This window comes from Drosophila willistoni, assembly GCF_018902025.1.
Source record: "Drosophila willistoni isolate 14030-0811.24 chromosome XL unlocalized genomic scaffold, UCI_dwil_1.1 Seg141, whole genome shotgun sequence".
In the NCBI taxonomy this organism is placed as follows: domain Eukaryota; kingdom Metazoa; phylum Arthropoda; class Insecta; order Diptera; family Drosophilidae; genus Drosophila; species Drosophila willistoni.
The window spans coordinates 1,968,751-1,991,091 of NW_025814052.1; the positions used below are offsets into that span (position 1 = coordinate 1,968,751).

At 36.2% G+C, this 22,341-nt stretch overlaps 1 protein-coding gene and 3 non-coding genes across 4 annotated transcripts; all 4 read right to left on the bottom strand.

Moving 5' to 3' along the window:
- Positions 1–1,159: 1,159 nt before the first annotated feature.
- Positions 1,160–1,230, bottom strand: Trnag-gcc. The gene has a single exon. It is a non-coding gene; the product is annotated as a tRNA-Gly (tRNA).
- Positions 1,231–3,612: 2,382 nt separating this feature from the next.
- Positions 3,613–3,683, bottom strand: Trnag-gcc. The gene has a single exon. It is a non-coding gene; the product is annotated as a tRNA-Gly (tRNA).
- A 4,670-nt stretch (positions 3,684–8,353) lies between these two features.
- Positions 8,354–8,424, bottom strand: Trnag-gcc. The gene has a single exon. It is a non-coding gene; the product is annotated as a tRNA-Gly (tRNA).
- Positions 8,425–12,071: 3,647 nt separating this feature from the next.
- LOC6648405 (trypsin-2) lies at positions 12,072–13,910 on the bottom strand. The gene is made up of 3 exons (XM_023179403.2): positions 13,451–13,910; positions 13,096–13,375; positions 12,072–13,042 (listed from the first exon to the last, which is right to left on the bottom strand). Exons 1-3 carry the CDS (start codon positions 13,849–13,851, stop codon positions 12,665–12,667), a joined length of 1,059 nt encoding a protein of 352 aa, XP_023035171.2. The 5' UTR covers positions 13,852–13,910; the 3' UTR covers positions 12,072–12,664.
- Positions 13,911–22,341: the final 8,431 nt, after the last annotated feature.

Genomic DNA, 22,341 nt, shown 5'->3' on the forward strand with positions numbered 1-22,341 from the left:
AATACTTTTCATACAACCGTTGTAATTTTAATATTTTTTTAAAATTTAGGGCCAAGATTCAAAGAAAAATGTAGAAAATGTTCTTAAAGTTGATTAATATCATTATCAGCATAAGTAATTTAGACACTTTAAGCAAGCAACTGCTTCTGTCGGTAGTTGAATTAGAGAAATGCTTTTTTCTAGGCTTAAAGCGAAAATCAAGGGATCTGAACATCCACTTTTATACGGAAAGTGTTTTTAAAATATGCGATTCTGTTGTTCTTCTTGGCGTGACGATTCGCCTTATATGTATAGCAACTAGGAACTGTGTAGTACTCCTTACCACTTTCGGTAGCTAACCTTATTTTCTGATTCGTTCTCCTCTTTGTGTGTGCATAAATGAGACATTAAAGACGCGCAAACGTTTTTCGTGTTGTTATTGGAGCTATTCCCCATTATTCAAAAGGTCGTTTGCATCTGCCATCTAAAAAACTGAACTTAAAAACATTCGAATTGGTCCTAAATGGTGCAAAAAAAAAAAAAACGCCCACTATTCACTTATAATTTTGCATCCAATACACCTGGAGCACTGTACACTACATGCGCCTGCAACCTATAAACATTAACTCCAAATACTTAATTCCTAATTCGTTGTTTTCTGCTATATTGAAATCTCGTCCATATGCAGGAATATGAGGTTATGCGCTAAAAAGTTAAATTGCAAAAAAAGTGGTTGCTTGTGGATATTGAGACTTTTATATTTTACAAAGAATTTATTATTCTATCCGATGATAAAAGTTTTAGACTGGACACTGGTAGACATTTTTTTAAAACTCTTCCCTAAGTTGAGATTTCGTAACAAGTTTTGTCTTTGAGAGTTGCTCAGAATTAGCCAGATTTTAAGAAACACACCTAAATTTATAACAAAACAAATCCACTAACACAGTACAAATCCGACATTTTTAATTGCATCTTTAGAAAAAAAAAAAAAAAAAATCAGTTTGCATTGAATTCTGCTTTTAACTTTCCACTCAGCCGTTTTCATTTCATTTTTGATTATCTATTTATGAACTTATGTTTCACAAAACCCGCAACACAAAAGAAATAAGCCAAAAAAAAAAAAAACCAACAGAGAAAAAAAAACCTCGTTTGCATCGGCCGGGAAAAAAAAAACCTCGTTTGCATCGGCCGGGAATCGAACCCGGGCCGCCCGCTTGGCGGGCGAGCATTCTACCTCTGAACCACCGATGCTATATATGTATTTAAATTAATGCCATGTTATGGAAGGAAATCAATTATAGACCATCAATTGGAGGTCCTTTTTGTTTGGGTATAATTTTATTACAGAAGCAAATAAAGGGTATGATGAGTATTCAGATACTTCGAAATGAAATAGTTTTATCATTTTCCAAATAATTGAATACAGAAATTAATTTGATTAATCGGAAAATATATGTATTCTTTTTTAAGAAAATGTTTAGACAGGTTTTTGTTCCCAACACTTGTTTTCGACAGCGTTATTCTCACCAGTGTTGAACAATTTTGAAAAACCTAGTATGCAGAAATGTGATTTGATACTTTATCTATAAATTGGCATCAAAATATTTGGGTTTCAAAAACTTTTAAAAATTGCTTTAAGTGCTCAAAAAATGGCTCCGCAACCCATAGTGCAATGGGTTCTATGGACGTAATCGTGGCCTGGATTCCTACTTAAAGTGGTTGTTGTTTTTTTTTTTTTTTTGTTTTTCTGTCTTTGGTCTTTGCACATTGTTTGATCATTTAATTTGCATTCGACTTGAACTCATCTGGAGTTACTTAATGAACTCTCTTTAAGCTGGCTTAATGACCACTCATTACCGTTAATTGATTTTAATTAAATCACGCAGCAGCAGCAACCTACGCATTTGGTGTGAAGAAAGTGGAGATGGCCAATGGGCGGAAATGCCACTGATGTAACCACAAACTATTACGAAAATAATCAGGCACAAAAATACAAAAAAAAACAAAAGGAAAGAAACCGACAAGAAAATCAAGTTAATGCTAAAGCCAAGGCGATGGTACCAGGAAATGTTTGCAAATAAAACAACCTCAAAGGCAAAGCAAATGTAGACACAAGAATAGAAACAGAAAGAAAGAGGGAGCCAGAGGAACCGAGGAGAAGTTAAGGAAGTAAGTGTTGGTAGTTGTTCCTTGGTCAGGCATCAAATGTTCACGACATTGACTTGGTCGGTTTATACGTTCATCAAAATTCGTTAACTTGCAACTTTTTGATTGAGTAACTAAATTTGAATTTTTGTTTTACTTGATTTTTGGAAATTAATTGTGCTATTAACAAGAATATAAAATAGAAGATGTTTAAAATAAAGCTCAAGTGACCTTAATAAATCTACACCCTCGTTTTCTTAGACACATCGTGATAAACTTTACCGTGTTTAACGAGACATGAGCTTCATACGAACTAAGGCGTTACGTGTGATCACTAAACGATTAGTTCACTGCAAACAAAGAAGAGCAAAATAAGCAAATTGACAAATAAAAAGTTAATTTGGAAACCGCATCAGGCGGTATATCAAAAAAAAAACCATAGAAGTGGGCCTCCCTTAACCACAGATACCTGAACTTTAACACAAGGTGCTTAAAAATCGTTTTCCCGGCAAACCTAAGCAGGCGAGCTTGCTTGAAACGGACATACACATCTTCTCACCAACTCCAGCCAACCTACCTGCCCATAATGTTGGGATAATTCTACTACAAACTACATCCTTGATGCCTGCCCCCCAAACCCCACTAGAACGATTTCTTCAATTTATGTCGCAAATAGGACACATTTAAAAAGATGTTAAATTGCGATTTAAGTGAACTACTTAATACTATTTAATAACTGTTTTTAAATTCGATTGCGCCATCAAAGAATATTAAATGCCATTTGAATTTGTAGTGCATTTTTTGTCTGAAGAGAAGTTTGTTTTGGTTGTTTTTTTTTTTTTAAATATTTTTAATTGGAGATATTTTTATTAAGTTATTATCGTCATTTAAATCAATGCATAAACCAAGCTGCTTACCAATTGAGCTGCTTAACTGAATAAAAACGCCAACACTTGCAAAACTGTGGGAAGAAGCTCCTCTGCCAACCCACGTCCACGTCCCACGCCCTCTGCTTCCTTCCTACCCTATGCCTAGAGTCATGTCGTTGGCGGCCAGCAAAGATTTTCGGATAAAGTTAATTACAACTCATTGGATATTCTCGCGCGGCAGAGATGAGAAATTTTGTGGGGGCAGCCAAAAAGTTTCATCGTTCTCGTACTCCTTCCCATTCACTCATCACCCATGTCCATCTGCAGCAGTTACTGCTAAGAGTTGAGGTAATTAACAATAAAACTTACGCTCTTCTAATTGGATGAAACGCTTTGCAAGTTTTGCATTTGTTATGCCACGCTGAGCTTAATCAAACCAAAATCAAAAAAAAAAAAAAAAAAATCAATTTGCATTGAATTCTGCTTTTAACTTTCCACTAAGCCGTTTTTCGTTTCATTCTTGATTATCTATTTATGAACTTATGTTTCACAAAACCCGCAACACAAAAGAAATAAGCCAAAAAAAAAAAAAACCAAAAGAGAAAAAAAAAACCTCGTATGCATCGGCCGGGAATCGAACCCGGGCCGCCCGCTTGGCGGGCGAGCATTCTACCTCTGAACCACCGATGCTATATATGTATTTAAATTAATGCCATGTTATGGAAGGTAAATCAATTATAGACCATCAATTGGAGGTCCTTTTTGTTTGGATATAATTCTATTACAGAAGCAAATAAAGGGTATGATGAGTATTCAGATACTTCGAAATGAAATAGTTTCATCATTTTCCAAATAATTGAATACGGAAATTAATTTGATTAATCGGAAAATATATGTATTCTTTTTTAAGAAAATGTATAGAAAGCTTTTTAATTGAATAAAGTCGTTAAGATATATATAGGGGAAAGTGGGGCTAACCGGCGCATGGGGCAACCCGGCGCAGTCAAATTATCTTGAAATATAATAGCACGATCCAAAAAGTGATAAATGTCCTAAGATCGCATTTTGGTAGGCTATATTTGGATCATAAACTTAGACGTATCCAATTCGTAGTATCCGAAATTTTTGAGATTATGTAATTTTTAACCTCAAAAATCAATTTTTTTTTCTTTTTTTCGTTTTTTTTTTTGGTTTTAAAAACATTGAATAAATTTTTAATTTTGATAGATGTTAACTAAAACAGGTTCCGACATGTATTAACTTATGGTGTGCACTTATTTTTTTTTTTAATTCACACGTTTTAAAAATTTTTCGTTAAAATGCTAAAACTAAGCGTGGGGCAAAGTGGCGCACTAATAGATATTTAAATTGGACGTTTTAAAATCATATTTATATTTGAATAAAAGTCCGATATATAAACTAGTTATTGTCAAAAACAGTACATTTGCCAAAATCAGACGGATCAGAATACTATATTATATAGCTGCCACACAAACGATGAAATTAACAATCATAATTGAAAGTCTAAACCAATCAACATTGTTGGTGGTAAACAAACTTTTTTTTATAAAACAAATTTTTTAATATTAAACTATATTTTGTTTTTTTTTTTTTTTTCGAAAAATCGCTTTATTCTATATAAGAAACTTGTAAAACGCTGATGCGCCACATTGCCCCGCGATTTTTGACAACGCCAATTTCGGGTATGTTCGAAAAAACCGCTATAGCTTTGTAACAGTAAATTATATCGAAACGTATCTTTGATCAATAGTTGAACAATGAATTAACCTTTCATTTAAGTGCTCATATGAGAGGATACGAGCTCCCGATCAGGAACAGAAATGAATTAAGCTAATAGAGATCCTAAGGTGGCCCAAATAAACAAATCCATTTATTTTCGTATTACATTATAATATTTTTAGATAATGCTAAGAAAATTGTCTCCTAAAATCCATACTTACAGTAAAATTTTCATGTCATAGCAAGCGAAACCCCCCCTCGGGGACTAATTTCACATTTTTTTAGATTTTGTTTATTCAATAGATAATTATTTCGTTAGATTGGATTATTTAAAAATGAAAATTTAATATCCTTGCATACTTTTAGACTTCGTAAAAAACAAATAATTGGATAAATTTGTTACATTTATGTCCTGTAGCTACAAGTGTATACAAAGTGTCGATGTATAAACAAATTTTTGCCTTAATTTGTTTTTTGTTATTCGTGATGTTTAATTAAACGAATGACTGAGGTTGCATTCATACGGTTTTTTATCTGGTAGCAACGTATATAAATGATTGCATTACTGCACACTTTGGCCATGGGATTTCGCTATTAAAGTCTAGTGGATTCTTTATAATCAATTGTTATACTATCGATCGGTAGGTAGCATCAAAAAAGAGAAGAACACCTACTGCTTCTTATTTTAAGAGAGAATTCCTTTATGGCTGCGCTGGGTAACAGACAAATTCCTTGAGTTTCTTTTCTTTGCTCTACACTTTTCATATTCAATAGTCAATGGGCCAGAGCAAGGGGATGAGTATATCAACAACAACAAATTAATACAAATAGCCTGCAGTGGTCTGTGCCATAGATTACACTTTCTTCGACACTTTTCGCACTTGCTGTCCACCACGACCACCCCAAAATGTGCGCCTTTAAGAGTTTTAGATATAGACCCTTGGTCGGCATTTGGCAAGACACTCAAAAGTGCAAACCACACAATTGCTGGGTATATAAGGCACACAAGTCTTAGGAATTTCTGAGTTTGGATTACAAATTTGACGATTATTTGACTAACAAAGAAAGTTCTTAATCAAGTAAAGTTAATCCTTAATATCGTTTGAAATCTATTTAAAGTCAAAGTGTTATCTTTTAGTTTTCGAGGGTATTTAGTTGGTCGACTATCAAATAATTTGAAATCTCCCTAAGATGCGCCATTTGGTAAAGCTCTTTTGTGTTGAGTTTTCTGAGCTGGTTAATACGCCTTAAGTCGGTGCTATATATAGAAAGATACAGAGAGTCTTTCCTTGCGCTCTTTCTCTTTCTTTCTATCTCTCTCTCTCGCTCTCCTTGTTTCTATATATTGTTATTGTTGTCTCATTCTATTTGCCACATGGAGTAAATTATTTATTGGCATCTTTTTTTTTTTTTTTGCAGAGGATTTTTTTGTTTGCTTCGAATTGAAAGCGAAAAAGTTTTAATAGAATTTCTAGCTACCGATATCCTGGCTTCTTGTCCTGCCATTTGTTTGCCATTTTGCAGTTAATGTTTTGTTATTATTGGGCAACTTCTTTCATTTTGTTGGTTAAATGTGTTGTGTGATTTTGCCCCTAGCCTTAGTTTCTACTCAAATGGTTGGTTTGCCTCTTCATCACATCATGGCTCTAGTATGTGTCTGTCTACCTCTCTCTCTCCCACTCTCTCTACGTGTGAGTGTGGGTGTGTCTGTGTGTGTAATTCAATTATATAATTACCGTAAGTATTCTGCCAATAAAGTGTATATACCCCCCTCCTACGCTCTGTTAATACCACTTTCAATATTGTTAAGTGTAATCAGTAAAGATTTTTCTAGTTTGTTTTATTTTATTTGGCTAACATTTTGATTTGATTCGCTTCAGTCCGTATTAGGCTCTATCTCTCTCGCTCTCTTTTTCCCTCTCTTTCTGTGAATGAAAATATGGCGTTATAATAATTTTCATTGCAAAATTTACACATGCATAATTAATTAGTATCAAAAATTTAATACTCACACTTTGTATCTGCTTAAATATTTACACTTCGTGCCAAATTTGTATGCAAATCGCTTTGCTACAGACTGACAATAACGAACACATTCACACACACACACACACCTACAAAGACACACCATTCACCCATCCATCCACCCACCCAAACGCACACACATACATAAACACACAGACGTACGCGATATGTCTAACAATTAAAAAAGGGCATACACTACAAGCCATTCGAATAGGTCCACATTGAAACACTTATGAACCACTTCAACAAACTGATTCTTAAAATATCGCCAATCATTTTTGTATGTAAATATTTTGTCATTATTATCAGCATTTGCAGATTCATATTTATTTTAATCATTTCTATTTAAATGCCCCTGATTGTGGGTCGACAACTGCCACAATGAAGGGACAACCGACAGAATCGAAAACGGGTTGCCTGCCGCTGGCGTTGGCTGACATCCTTGCTAGTTCTGTTGTTGCGGCCGTTGCATGACCCCCGGCCCCGTACCCTTGTCCCCCCATCTCTCTCTCCCTTCATACTGTACTATGGGGGCGAGGCTATTGGACTTTCTGTCTGTATCCTTTCTTGTTGTTGTTGTTGTTAGTCGGTTGACCGTTTGTTGGGTAGAGTGTGGATGGGTTGCTTTTTGCCGCTGGCGTTGATTGTTGTTTTGTGGAAAAACCCTTTTTTGGTGTTTGCATTTAACGAACAGCGCCACAACAACAACAACAACAACAACAACAACAACAACAACAACAACAACAACAACAACAACAACAACAACAACAGCAATACGGCCAATAACAGGCTTGTTGTATGGTAGATAGAAACGTTGGCGCAGTAGGTGGCGAAGTGAGGGTCTCTGTGGCTAATAAAAGGCTCGTTACAATGAAAACAAATCAAATCGGTGGCTCGACCATAGCCAAAGCCAAGGCATCATCCATCAGAAGTCGGAGAGTTGTAGGCCAAAAACCAGTAGGCAAAAGCTAACGAGAATCCTTACAGCAGCAGAAACAATAAAACAGGAAGTAGTTTAAATTTCCGGTGTCATACCGACCAAACTCCCAATCCCCAAACCCAACTTTTAGCACCGACTCTAGCTAAAAAATTGATTACGTGAAAAACTGGAATCGAGACGCAGCAACATAATGGGCAAATTTGTTCAAAAATTGCACAAACTTTTAAATAAAGAAATTCAGATGACATTTTTTCACAGTATTGAAATGAAACTCAAACACGGAAATGTTAATATGTTTGCTTAGATTTGCAATCAAGATGGTTGTCAAAATGAATGTATAGAAATAAGTTTAAGAGTAAAAACTTTTTGTATACAACTTTTTACGTTATTTTGGAAAATTGCATTATATTCGGGAAAAAAATGCTAAAAAATTTAGGAATTAAAATTTAAGCGTTTCTTTAGGGAAAATTGTATGAAAATGCAGTAAAATTCTCAACTTTGACAAAAAAAAAAAACTGCTTTGAATCGTAATTGATACGATTATGGAAGTCCTTCAAAAAGAGAATCCAAATTGATGTTGCAAATCAAAATGACCCACTAACTGACTATAACTAAGAAAACCATGTGAAACTCTTTTGAAAAAAAAAACCTCATTTGCATCGGCCGGGAATCGAACCCGGGCCGCCCGCTTGGCGGGCGAGCATTCTACCTCTGAACCACCGATGCTATATGTGTATTTAAATTAATGCCATGTTATGGAAGGTAAATCAATTATAGACCATCAATTGGAGGTCCTTTTTGTTTGGATATAATTCTATTACAGAAGCAAATAAAGGGTATGATGACTATTCAGATACTTCGAAATGAAATAGTTTTATCATTTTCCAAATAATTGAATACAGAAATTAATTTGATTAATCGGAAAATATATGTATTCTTTTTTAAAAAAATGTTTAGACAGGTTTTAAATTGAATAAATAATCGGCGCATGGGGCAACCCGGCGCAGTCAAATTATCTTGAAATATAATAGCACGATCCAAAAAGTGATAAATGTCCTAAGATCGCATTTTGGTAGGCTATATTTGGATCATAAACTTAGACGTATGCAATTCGTAGTATCCGAAATTTTTGAGGTTATGTAATTTTTAACCTCAAAAATCATTTTTTTTCTTTCTTTTTTTCGTTTTTTTTTTTTTGGTTTTAAAAACATTGAATAAATTTTTAATTTTGATAGATGTTAACTAAAACAGCTTCCGACATGTATTAACTTATGGTGTGCACTTATTTTTTTTTTTTAATTCACTCGTTTTTAAAATTTTTCGTTAAAATGCTAAAACTAAGCGTGGGGCAAAGTGGCGCACTAATAGATATTTAAATTGGACGTTTTAAAATCATATTTATATTTGAATAAAAGTCCGATATATAAACTAGTTATTGTCAAAAACAGTACATTTGCCAAAATCAGACGGATCAGAATACTATATTATATAGCTGCCACACAAACGATGAAATTAACAATCATAATTGAAAGTCTAAACCAATCAACATTGTTGGTGGTAAACAAACTTTTTTTTATAAAACAAATTTTTTAATATTAAACTATATTTTGTTTTTTTTTTTTTTTTTCGAAAAATCGCTTTATTTTATATAAGAAACTTGTAAAACGCTGATGCGCCACATTGCCCCTCGATTTTTGACAACGCCAATTTCGAGTATGTTCGATCAATAGTTGAACAATGAATTAACCTTTCATTTAAGTGCTCATATGAGAGGATACGAGCATGGAAATGTTAACATGTTTGCTTAGATTTGCAATCGAGATGGTTGTCAAAATGAATGTATAGAAATAAGTTTAAGAGTAAAAACTTTTTGTATACAACTTTTTACGTTATTTTGGAAAATTGCATTATATTCGGGAAAAAAATGCTAAAAAATTTAGGAATTAAAATTTAAGCGTTTCTTTAGGGAAAATTGTATGAAAATGCAGTAAAATTCTCACCTTTGACAAAAAAAAAACTGCTTTGAATCGTAATTGATACGATTATGGAGTGTCCTTGCTAAAGTCCTTCACAAAGAGAATCCAAATCTATGTTGCAAATCAAAATGACCCACTAACTGACTATAACTAAGAAGAAAACCATGTGAAACTCTTTTGAAAATCATATAGAGTTATACTTTGCCCACTGTAAAGCTCATACGTTTACATAGCATTTGCAGCGGATAGTGAGGGTAACAAGGAAGCATCATTGGCCGGTTTTTGGTGGTCATTCTTGCTCATTCGGTTGGAGGTCAACTCGGATTCACTTTGAAATGCCATTAAAATGTATTTACAAACGCAAATTGATAGTGATTTCGGTTTAGGTTCAGTTGGTTCGCTGGGCTCTAGCTCCTGTCGAGTCTAATGCTCGTATGTCTGGGTCCTCGGCGTGCTGCAGTATGAGAGTTTTCCGTTGACGTGTTGACGTTGCAGCTAAGCCGACGATTTTGTCAGCATGTGGAGGCACTAGAACTGAAAATGCATTTTCCACGCTGCGGTGGAGTTCAAAAATTAGCTACCAGCCACCAGGAGGTCTGGTGGTTAACAACATGGGCGTAGTTTTAGAAAACAGCTTCAAAGGGGCGCTCATAATTCAGCCTAACCACACGCCTTTGTGCTCAGACTTTAAGGGTCGCCTAACAATTGCTTTGGCACTTTGGTACAGAACTGTTTCTGATATCTGTTTTTATTTTCATAGGGACAAAAGTTGAGATCCTAGGTTGAGAGCTTATTATGAATTTCTTAAGCAAGATTTTCAAGCTGTTGTTGTTTTCACACGAAGAGGAAACAAGCAATTGATTTTGACTCAAGATTTACTTGCGACTAAATGCAATTTTCAATTGGAACTTCATTTCTATATGCAATTTGGGGCATGTGTCTAATACAAATGCAAACAATTTACTCACACAAAAAAGCAAAAAGGGCCAGGGACCCAAAGACTTGGCATATGCCTAGGAGGAGACAACAATGATAAATCAATATGCAGAGGGGGTGAAGAATGGGTGTGGATGTGGTTGATGAGAATGAACTTGGCAAACAAGAAGCGTGACAAAATGATAAAGTGTCGACTTCACGATGGCCCACAAGAACAACAAAAACAAAAACAACAACAACAACTTGTGCGAATGTTTCGTAAAGCAAACATATACACACATACACTGGCAAATGGAAATGGAAAAGGAAGTAAAATAATGGAGCTAACGGTACCCATAGAGATGGCAGATGAAGGCAATGGTTATTGGGGTAGCTGAAGCAACGTAAAGTGAGCAATAAACATATGCGATTAAATTCATTATGAGCACTTGAACACCATACAAAACGCATGCAAAATAATAAACCGGATTGCCAGAGTATGTATGTTTTTTTATATCATCCAGAGTGTGTCAAAATCTCAGATTAATTTAAAATTTGTTCACCTTTTTGCCTCCTGCTTGACATGCTAAAAGTCAAAATTCTAGTCGCAGATACAGCAAATTTTACTAATTGTCTCTTCTCTGAGCTCAGTTTAGTGATTGCTAGAAACAAATACTTATATCTAGAATCTGGATGTAAACGTATATGATAATTGCATTTTGTAATTTATTAAATCTCTATATCTTTGCATATTAAGTTTACTTTAACATAAACATATAGATCTGAAAAGATTTCAAAGCTTAAAACATGTAAAATCATTGAAGAATCTGCAATGTAGATATGTACATACATAATAGTAAAAAGATCAAGAAGCCTTGGTTAACCTTGAAATGCATCACATAAGCTCTAAGAAAATATATAAACATTTATGACAATTTTCGTTACATAATTATATTCAGAAACATTCCTACAGCAAATTTGCGTTAATTTAGCAATGAGTTAGCTATTTGTTGTACATGAATTTTTCATATTGAGAGCTTGCAAATCTTCAAAAACACGAAAAGTGTGTAAAATATTTAAAAAATGGTTTTTTAACAGTTTGGTATGCAAAACTTTCATTGCTTTTTCTTTTCTTTTCTATATCGAAATGTTTGAGGACTTGGTGAAATATTCTGTTATTTTAGAGCTAGAAAATTAAATTTCGAGGTATTTTTTCCCCAATTCCTAATATTGCCAGTCGATGTTAATGAATAAGGACTAGAATGTTGTTGGATTTGGGGATTTGGAATTTGGATTAGAAGTGGAGTCCTATTGATTGGAATTCGATGCTTGTTTAATCCAGTTACTCCCACAAATCATGATCAATCGGGAAATTTTGGCAATACTTTGAGTTTCAACCATACTTTGTTAACCAGATACTGAATCGAAAATTTTAGGATCTAATTTCTGCGTTCGATACAAATAACTTGAACATGTCTAACAAAAATTTCACAGGCGAGTATTTTTAATCCTTGGAATCGAAACAAGTCAAAGTAAGAAATACAAGAGGGTGTGATAAAAGATTAAATGGCATTAAGCTAAGAGTTGTGCATTTTCGGATGTGGGAACAACAACAACAACAACACATTAGGCGACAGCCTAATTGGACTAATCAACGGGGAGTGGGAACAGATAAGTAGAATTAACCATGACCGTGACGTAGAATGAATCTAATGGAAGGTTGGGGATGCAAGGCAGCAGGTGATGCGATAATTGCTGTCATAAACAGGACCAGTAACGGCAACCATAAACCGTTGCACATTGCAACGTAGCGTATTGTCCAATGGCCGATGTGTGCGTGCGGCTGGCCACCGCATTTTGCCCACCAGTTGGCCATGCCCAGTTGCTGACAGCGTCTCTTTCAGCCGATGGGTGGGTCGGTTCACCCACCACGAGCTGGTCCTCGGTTTCAGTCAATTTGGTTGTGTCAGTTGCAGACACCTGTTGAATGCTAACTTTTTTTTTGGTTGCTATTTGCTGCTTGCTGATAGCCTACGGCCAAGTTTGCTGGCTTGTTTCTTTTGAAAAAGTGTTAACTATACTACTACATTGATTGCCAGCTTAATAAGTGTTAAATGCAACAACATTAGCGTATCGATGGCTATTGTCGAACTGGATCGCCGTATAGAAGATGCTGAATTCCCTAAAATCCAGTCGCGATGATAATAAACGTCGGAGTAAACGCCCATCTGACCGGGTCGACCGCAGCCACTGCCGTATGAGACAAGGCCCACAAGTTTGTTATTGCAGAACATTGGACCTCCAGAATCACCCTGACAGCTATCAATCTCATAATCATTTTGATTATTGGCACATATAGTGCCCTTCGGGAGTGGCGGCACCACATCCGTGCAATCCGCTTCATCTCTAATCGTCACATCGGCATTGAGAACTGCATCGGGCGCAGGACCGCTCTGTCGGAATTGAGAATTAATTAACGAATATAGTTATTCGATTCGACACCCACCTCTATAATTGAACCCCAACCAACAATAGTGCACTTTGTGCCAGGTTTTGGTGGAGTATCTGCCATTGGTATAATGGCCACAAATCCCTCGTTAAGTTTTATTTCATCCTTTAGCTTTAAAATGCCAATATCATTTGCGACTTTAGATGAAGTGTACTTTGAATGCGGTATAACCTTCTCCACAGCCAATATCTGAGTATTGTCAGTACGCACAAGACGACGTTCCGTTCCGGCCACAACTCTTATATCATGAGCTCTTTTTTTTGTGCTGCCAGTCTTCCTGAAAATAGAAACAAAACCAACAACAACACCTAATGTGAAACAAACAAATTTATATTTTTAATTTCCTACTTACAGCTTAACTATACAATGGGCCGCTGTAAGTATGAGCTTTAGTGAGATGATGGCACCACCGCAAAAGTGATCATCACCAAAGAACATAAACTCCCGTTTGCTGCGCAAGGATACCGCATATCTAACCAAGAGATTAGTTTGTGGCCTATAACCGCCAGTAATGAGAAACTCAAAGTCATCATCCTCTGTGGCATTTTGCTTGCCTCGCCTTCGTTCTAATGACCTGTAGTCCGTTATGAACGTGCTGTTCAATGGGATCAATTTCACCAAAGGCATATCCTTTGCATCCGTGTCAACGTCGTAGGCCTTATCGTCTGTTCGATTGTCGGTGTTTGCATTGTTCCATTTAATGCTAAATTGCAATAATAAAAGGATGCTTACAAAAAATTTAGATGAATACATTCTCGATTGAACATAATATATTTATTTGATGTGATTTTATTCAAAACCAATGATTGAATATTAAATCCAAGCACTTTAGTATTAACTAATGACTAAATTCGAAATGCAAAAGCCAAATTTAAAGTTAACTGAAGTTGGTTTAGTATTATAGATACATATATGTACATATAACGATTGCAATTCAGGAAAAAAAACAAAAAAATAGAGAAAAGAAATTCTCGTTGGACATTTTTATAGATACGTATTTGTCATTTAGTACGCTAAGGATTCGTATCCTTGGACCTACACACACACACACACACAAATTGTCTTTAGTGTCACTGCTGGCGACGACAGGATGGAGTTAAGAACATGTGTGTGGACAAAGGGTGGGGGGGCGGAGGGTAAGGTGTGAAAAGGTGGCACTGTCATGGCCTAACAGCCGGCGGAAATACTTACCTTATAACTTTTGCAGCAATCCGATAAGCAAATGAAAAAGTCTTGGTCATAAATAACATGTACGTGGATCGCCCCCGTCCTCTCGCTTTTTTCCCTTTATCATGACAGTGTGTGTGTGTGTGTGTGTGTGTGTGTGTGTGTGTGTGTGCGAACGCGTTTTGTGAGGGAGTAGTAACATTAGTCACATGGGCCACATAGGCACTTTCCACTTGGGTTTGCTTGTGTGAAACGGTTTGCGATACGCAGATAGACAAATTTCGAGTGCATCACCCTCAAACAACCACTCAAGCAAAGAACCAACCATCCAGACAAAAACGAAACTGCCTTGCAGTGGCAACTAAGTATTAAATATAAGTACATATTCATTTTTTCGCACAAACCCCCTTTCCCCATCTTATTCTCAAGCTTCTGTTGTAGTTGTTGTGAAAATTGTTCCACGGCGTGTGTACGAATAAGTTGTTTCATGTCATTTAAGTCCTTGCTTTGTCCTTGCCGGTCCCGGCCCGAACTGGCATGACATCGGCTGGCTTGGGTTGTTATCATTAATTTGCAGACGGTCCTCCATTTTCTTGATTTTGCTTTTTCTTTTTTGGTGTCCCCTTTTTTATACCATACACCCATAGGGTGAAATGGTATATTAAAGTCGCCAAAATGTATGTAACAGGCAGAAGGAAGCATCTCCGACCCCACAAAGTATATATATTCTTGATCAGGATCAACAACCGAGTCGATCTAGCCATGTCCGTCTGTCCGTCCGTCCGTCCGTCCGTCCGTCCGTCCGTCTGTCCGTCTGTCCGTATGAACACCTAGATCTCGGAGACTATAAGAGCTAGAGCCACCAAATTTTTTATGTAGACTCGTGTAGTATGTAGAGTGATCAAGTTTATTTCAAATTTTTGCCACGCCCCTTTCCGCCCCCGCAATTTAAAAAAAGCGTTTATCTAAAAACTATTCTAGCTAGAGACACCATATTTGGTATGTATATTCGCTTAGTAAATGCACACATTTTGTTTATATAAAGATTTTGCCACGCCATTTTCCGCCCCCGTAATTTGAAAAACTTGATTATCTCCCGTATTTTTTTACCTTATGCAATCAAGTTTGGCACACTTAAATTTGATACTAATATCTAGCAAAATAGAAAATTTGATCAAAATCGGATAAAAAACAGTCGAGTTATGCATATAAACGTTTTTCCATAAGGCCGGAGTTGGCCGTTGGCTGGTGGGGGCGCTAGGGTGCTCGTATGATTGAGTGAGCGAGATACTAAGATATGCTTGTAAGAAGCATGTGAAAATGCTTGAAATATTTGCTTTACTGGTGTATGGTATACCAAAGTCGGCGAGACGACTTACTTACTTCATTTTTTTTTGGTGTCCCTCTCTTCATAATTTACACGATTTTTGCTGACTTTTTGACAACTTGCATTGGCAGTAAGCGGACACATTGCGTAATTTCGGCTACATAAGAACAAACGATATGGTTAGTTTTCATTATTTCTTTGCTTTCTTTTCGAGTTTCATAAAAGAAATTACGAGACCTTTATTTTGCCAAAGTCTGTACTAAACTGCGTACACCGAGGAAAGATTATCAACTGAAGAACTCTTGGAATATGTATTCCAAATAAAGAAATTAAGGAACTTTAGCTTAACCAAAATTTTTATATAACAATGAATACCAACCTTGACGTTAATTTTTGAATAGATATTTCTATTGAACGTCAACACATTTTATTAAGATACTCCAATTCGACAGATTTTTCCTATTACACTTAATGATATAGTGGTCCGATGCGGATGATTTTCATACTTTTTGTCACCCTGGTTATAAATAGCTTAAATACCAAGTTTCATCCCAATAGGTCCCAAATTGGCGGAGTAAATCGCATACACACCGATGTTCCGTCCATCGGATATGGCTATATCGACATAACTTCTTATGCTGATCAAGAATATATATACACTGTGGGGTTGAAAACGTTTCCTAATCTGCTTTACAAACATCTAACCAAGGCCCTCTGCAAGGGCATAAAAAAGTTTTGTTTTGCTTCTGTGTTTTCGTTTTTGGTTCTTTCAGCTTAAAGATTCTAAAAGGAAACCTTGAAACATTTTGCTCATATGAAATTCTTGCGGTCAGATGAAAGTACCGACATCTGGACAATTGGGGAAATTTTCCCGTCGTGGTGCCATGCACACACCAATCGTCATTTGTGTAAACAATTATGGCACCTGTTTTGCCTGACTGCTGCCTTAAGATAGCAGACACGCCAGACACACACACACACACACACACACACACACACACACACACTTGGTTACTTGCATGTATTACTTATCGACAATAGACGATGCCAAAACATTGATTATTGTTGCCTTTTTGCAGTTTTAACTAAATGCATTAGAGTGGGTGAGTAAGCAATGTGTGTGTGTGTGTGTGTGTGTGTGAACGATTCAACGATGGAATGAGGGCAAACAAAAATTGTAGAAGACTGGCATAAATACCAGAAACAGAACCAAAAATCCAGAGAGTTTAGCCACTGTCATTGCCTGAGCTGTTAACTGTATAATAATGAAAATTATCCAGTGGCCTCTCAAAGGGTTGAAGTCATTGCGAAAGTGTTTCAATATTTCAATTATGTACCTATATTCTATTTACATATAACCTAATATATGTTGGTACTTTCAATCCCTTTGTTGACAACATTTTGCCAAAAGCTACGCCTCTGTGAAATTTCTGTGTTTTTGTTTGCATACATTGATTGAATTTGTTCACGCCATTAAATTTGCAAATTGCTATCGGCAAATTTTGCATAAACTGAACTGGCAAGTGCAAGATTTTCCAGCCAGAAGTTTCTGGCAGGACCCAAACTCGGGTCAGTCAGTCAGCCAGGAAGGCGGAGTGCTGTGCTGGAGGGCTGGAGGGCGGTAGGCTAGGCACATTGCTGCATTGTTAATGCTTATGACATGGCCATGCAGGACTTGGTCTTTACTCCATCTTTAGATTACCACTCATTAACAATTCATATGGTCTGAAGGGACAAAATGTGATGACACATTTGATTTGGTCTATCAGACAAAACAGAAAAAAAACCAAAACCAAAACCAAAGAGAAAGCGACTGCCAGGACAAGTGCATGGATATAAAATCCAATTGGTGGTTATATCTTTAAGCTCCTGACCCCAAATATTAATAGCCAACAACGTGCTGTGCATGGGACGGGGGCAATGAAAAATTGAAATTATTTGGCTTGTGGGAATTTGGCACCTCACAGATATCTGGGAGCTCTGGGTTCTGGGGGGCCTTAACTTAACAGTTTTCAGTTCGTTTTTGGTTCAGTGTTCGGTTCATTGTCTTGTGTAGGAGTGGTGAAGGTTATGTTGGGAATGGGAATGGGAATGGCAGTCCAGCAATATATTCATATTACCCACTTGCTGCCTGAACATGGAGAGCGAAATTTATGATAAAAGTTATGCCCTTTATGGTAAAAATTTTTGCAAAATTTTTTTTTTTTTTTTTTGCTGCAAAAATTTTTACAGAATTTTCATTTCGATTGCAGAAAGAACCGAGAGACTGATAGGCCAAGAGTCTGTTTTTATGTTAACCTTAGCCCTGAAGGTCAATGGTAAGAGCAAATGATTTTCTCTCTCTATCTCTCTGATTGTCTGTGTGTGTGTGTGTGTGTGTTTGGCATTACCTGGCCTTTGTCCCATTGCAAATTACTTTTCCACTTCATGAGTTCACATTAATAGACATAATCCTAATTATTATATCTGCCATTTATTGTTATACTCTTCTCGACCATTCTCGACTTTTTCCCTATCTGTATCTCAGACATCTCAGTGTCTGGTGAAGTTGCCTTTGTAGCTGCGCTTTGCTTTAATTGCATTTTGTTGTTGTTTTTCTCCTTCTTATTGTTGTTGTTGCTCTTGTTGATGTATTTTTATGGTTTTTCCTTCATCTTTTTCCACGGCTGATTGAATTTGGGAAATGCTGTCGGAACTGCAGTTGTCGAGCTTTCAGCAAAAGTAAAAAGCGTACAAATTACTTTAGTTGCATTGCGGATAGTGGCTTATCTTATTAAGTGCCAGGTGCATACACATATACATATACACTGACACAGAAATCCAGATGTATACAGATGTCAGTTGGGTATACGAATTGTAGCTTAAAGATACAATCAATTACATGATGTAATTTACAACACATATTACAACATTTTTCATGTCATTTAAAATTGCTCTTGTTCTTTTTTCAAGCTATTTTAAGTTGAAATCCCGTTTGATTTCAGTTTTGAACATCCGTCGGGATATACATTACGAGTATATGTAAGTACTCATTTAGTAACTAAAAGTTCTGTATTATGTGAGACGCTCAACTAAACATGAAAAAACATATTTAAATTAGCACATGTCTTTGGCTAGATCTAGCACAGAAGCTTAAAGGACAAGATATTAGAGGTCCTGTGTGTAAAACGAACAAATGTCAATCTAAATTCAGACATGGAAAAAGATTTTTCAAACAAACATTTTTATTAGAACAGCTTGAGGTCATTAAATTAAAACACTTTTTTGCTTCCCAATATATTCCGCTCTTAGATAATAGATATAGATAAAAACCCTTGAGATATTTAACATTTATTATTTTTAAACTTTGCACTATGGGGTGTATAGCCGTATTATGAGCATTTAATTCAAAAATACATTTTAAACAATAATATACTTTGCAAATGTTTTTCGACAAAATGGGCATGGCATCTTGCTCCACGGTCAAAAAGCCGTATTTTGCCCAAATAAGTATGCTAAATATTTTGATTTATATAGTACTTTTTATACAAACATTGCAATGTTTGATATATTCTTTAAATTCAAGACTAATTTAAAAATCTACAAAATGTTCTTAAAATTTGCCAATATCAGCATCTCCATTAGGAATATAGACACTTAAAGCGGGCAACTGCTCGCTTGTTACTTTTCTTGAAGTAACTTTAACTTAATTTTTAAATGATTTTAAATGCTGTGCTGAAATGTTCTCATATACATACGTAATATTCAGGTAACTATTTATAATATGAAATACCATCACGTTTCCACAAAAATGTAACACACACGCACATAGACCGGAAACAAAGACTCATACACACACACACACACACACATTCACGATAATCCGCAGAGCTGGCAACAGCGACAGCACCACAAAGTGGCTTATTATAATTTCCAAAATAAACTAACTGCATGGTTTTTGTTTTTTTGGTCTACAAAATCTCCATACCGCCACCTCCACCTCCACATCCACCCTTGCCTCCGCCGTAACCCGTACCGTAGTCAGACAGTCTGTCTAAAAGTGAAAATAATATTGTAGTTGAAATATATGTATAAACAGTGAAGCGCAATGAATATGGAAGGAATGGAGTGATGTAGCTAAAAAAAGGGTTCAATTTTGATGTCGCGACGTCTGCCTATCCAGCAATATGGCCAAAACACTCAGCCATATTTGAGGGGGCCATGTGAGAGAGGCGTGAAGGTGGGGGGGAATAAGTGGTACGGGGTACAGTAGTACACTAAAACGTGACGTTGAATCCAATGTGATGCTCAAGCGTGTGAAAATACCAGAAAGACGTGTTGCTATCAAAAAATGGTTTGGAATGCCTCTCGCACCCGAGTTTCGCGTTGTGTGCGGGCGAGACGTGTGCACTTGGCCGCTGCCCGTATTTATGGCATAAGTTAACAGACACAGGGAGAGAGATGGCTGGAAGACAGCTAGCAATAGTGAACGGAAGTGATACATCAAGGACACACACACACACACACACACACACAGACACACAGAAAGTACATAACGCAATGCAACGGAATTCATTTCCTGATTTTCGCACGTTTTTTGAATGAATCTAAAATAGTTGCTTAACGAAACTTTTGAATCGATTTTACTCTCCAAGGGGTGGGGAGGGGTGTTAAGTTTGAATTTTGACCTTTGAACTGATGGCTGCTGACTCAGGATAACAAAAAAACTAAAAAACCAAAAACAACTTGATGATCCCTTGGTCAATTAAATCTCTCATGAGGCAGAAAACAGAAAATAACCAAAACACCGACACACACACACACCCAAAAAGAGGGGAAGGGTATCCACAACATTTTTGTGACGGACATGACACAAGGACATGCCCACAATGTGTGTGGGTCCTTTCTTGTCACTGGCAGATGACACAACCGCTATATATATTTTTTTTTTCTCTCTTTCGCCCTCCAATGTCCTCTAATGTGGCCAAAGGAAACTCTTTTCGGCACGTGATTTGGCTGGCTACTTTTGGCCCTTTTTGCTGTGCAGTGTCGTTTGCTTCGCAAGGCAAAATAAATTACCACTCGACAAGGAGGCGGGGGGAGTACGTTTGGTATGGAGAGAAAGGAGGGGGTGGTCGGTCATTGTCATCAACAAACATTTTGACACTTGCTCCGTAACCATAAATGTCAGTCAGTGTTGAGGCTTAGCCAAGTTTAAATACCTTTGGACAGATTAAAAGTCTCGTTAACCAAAATTTTTGCAGATTTTCTCTCTATTCGTATGTGCTGGTGTGTGTGTGTGTGTGTGTGTGTGCGTGCCTTTGTGTGGGTGGGCTGGATGGTTGTATGCAAAACTACAGCCACGCATAAATTGCTTGTGGGAAATAGCTTTTGCCTTCCAGCTTTGCAATACACGAGAAAAAAAAAACATTTGAATTTGGTACTAATGAATCAAAATGATTGTTTGTTGTTTCCTTTTCATTTTTGTGTTCCTCAATTTCTTACAGTGTATGCATAGTGATTGCACTTTAGTTGGTTTATGCTTGGGTATTGAAAAATTACCAAACATTAGACTTTGAGGGTCACTTTTAATTACTTTCAAGAAGGTCAACCATAATGAGTGTCAATGAATTTGACCATCTGCCCATTTCAGTTACCCTCCCACTTTCTATCTCTTTCTCTCCGCCTGCGTCCCTTTCCCTTTTCTTACTATTCCTCTTCGCTGCCCTCTTTCTCCTTGTTTGATGGCAGCTTTGTCGGCTTATTGATCAGGAGTTGTAACTAGCAACAAACAAAAATGTGTTGGAAATTAAAGTAAAAAACTTTTCACATTTGTCGGCCATTTTGTGGCTAGGCATTTGCAACTTTTACAGTTTGAGTTTCCACTTTTTTTTTCCCCCCCCAAAAATGTTTATTTTTTTGTTGTTGTTTCTTTAGTGCTTTTGTTTGCTTGCTGTTGTCATAAGCCACATTTTCCATGTGTTGTGTGAAAATTTGCATGCGTACTTGACTACACACCCACACACACACACACACATATATAAATATATATAGACACCTACATAAAAGCCCAACCAAACAAATGCAAATGAATGAATAACTCGTTCTGGCACTTAACTTAGGTAAGCACATAAGTATGCTATACTTTTTGCTCAAAAACTTTTTTTACCATGCCATTAATTTGTTTCAAAAGCAAAACATCTTAGCGTAGCGCCCATTGAAAATATTGTCTTGTAATATCTTAACTATCCATTATAGGAATTACATATATACATAAATTTCTTTAATTAATTATCCAAGGGATAGATTGTCATTTTTTTTATTTTGGCCATTTTGTTTTTGATCAATTTCATATATTAATAGTTGAAAACTCCACACTTTATAAAAAAATCAGATTATAGATAACATTATTGCTTCTAGACTTTTCTGAGTTAAAAGAAAATTACACCAGAGTCTCCATTGACGTTGTCAATGAACTGAAATACTTTTGTAATATAATTTGATTCGAAGTAATGTACAAATAAATTTTTTCCCATTGCTAAACATTTTTTAATGTCTAATAATGCAGCTTCATTTCATTAATTTTTAAAAACTGGTTTTGCCACCTTTTTATTCCTTTGCGAAAAATGGTAACAAACAAGTAATAGTTTCTCAAATATGAGCAACGCCTAGAAATGATTTAATTTTAGATTTATTGGTATCTATAAAATGGGCCAACATTTTGTCCCTTTTCCAAAAATTAATGACTTTTCGAGTGTTTCGAGAGTTTA

Bases quoted from the DNA above. Each gene is read 5' to 3' on its own strand.
- LOC6648405 (XM_023179403.2), bottom strand. From the start codon at position 13,851: ATGTATTCATCTAAATTTTTTGTAAGCATCCTTTTATTATTGCAATTT. The intron at 13,376-13,450 runs GTAAGTAGGAAA...TTCTATTTTCAG, and splicing joins GCCCATTGTATAGTTAAGCT to GAAGACTGGCAGCACAAAAA. The intron at 13,043-13,095 runs GTGGGTGTCGAA...CAATTCCGACAG, and splicing joins GTTGGGGTTCAATTATAGAG to AGCGGTCCTGCGCCCGATGC.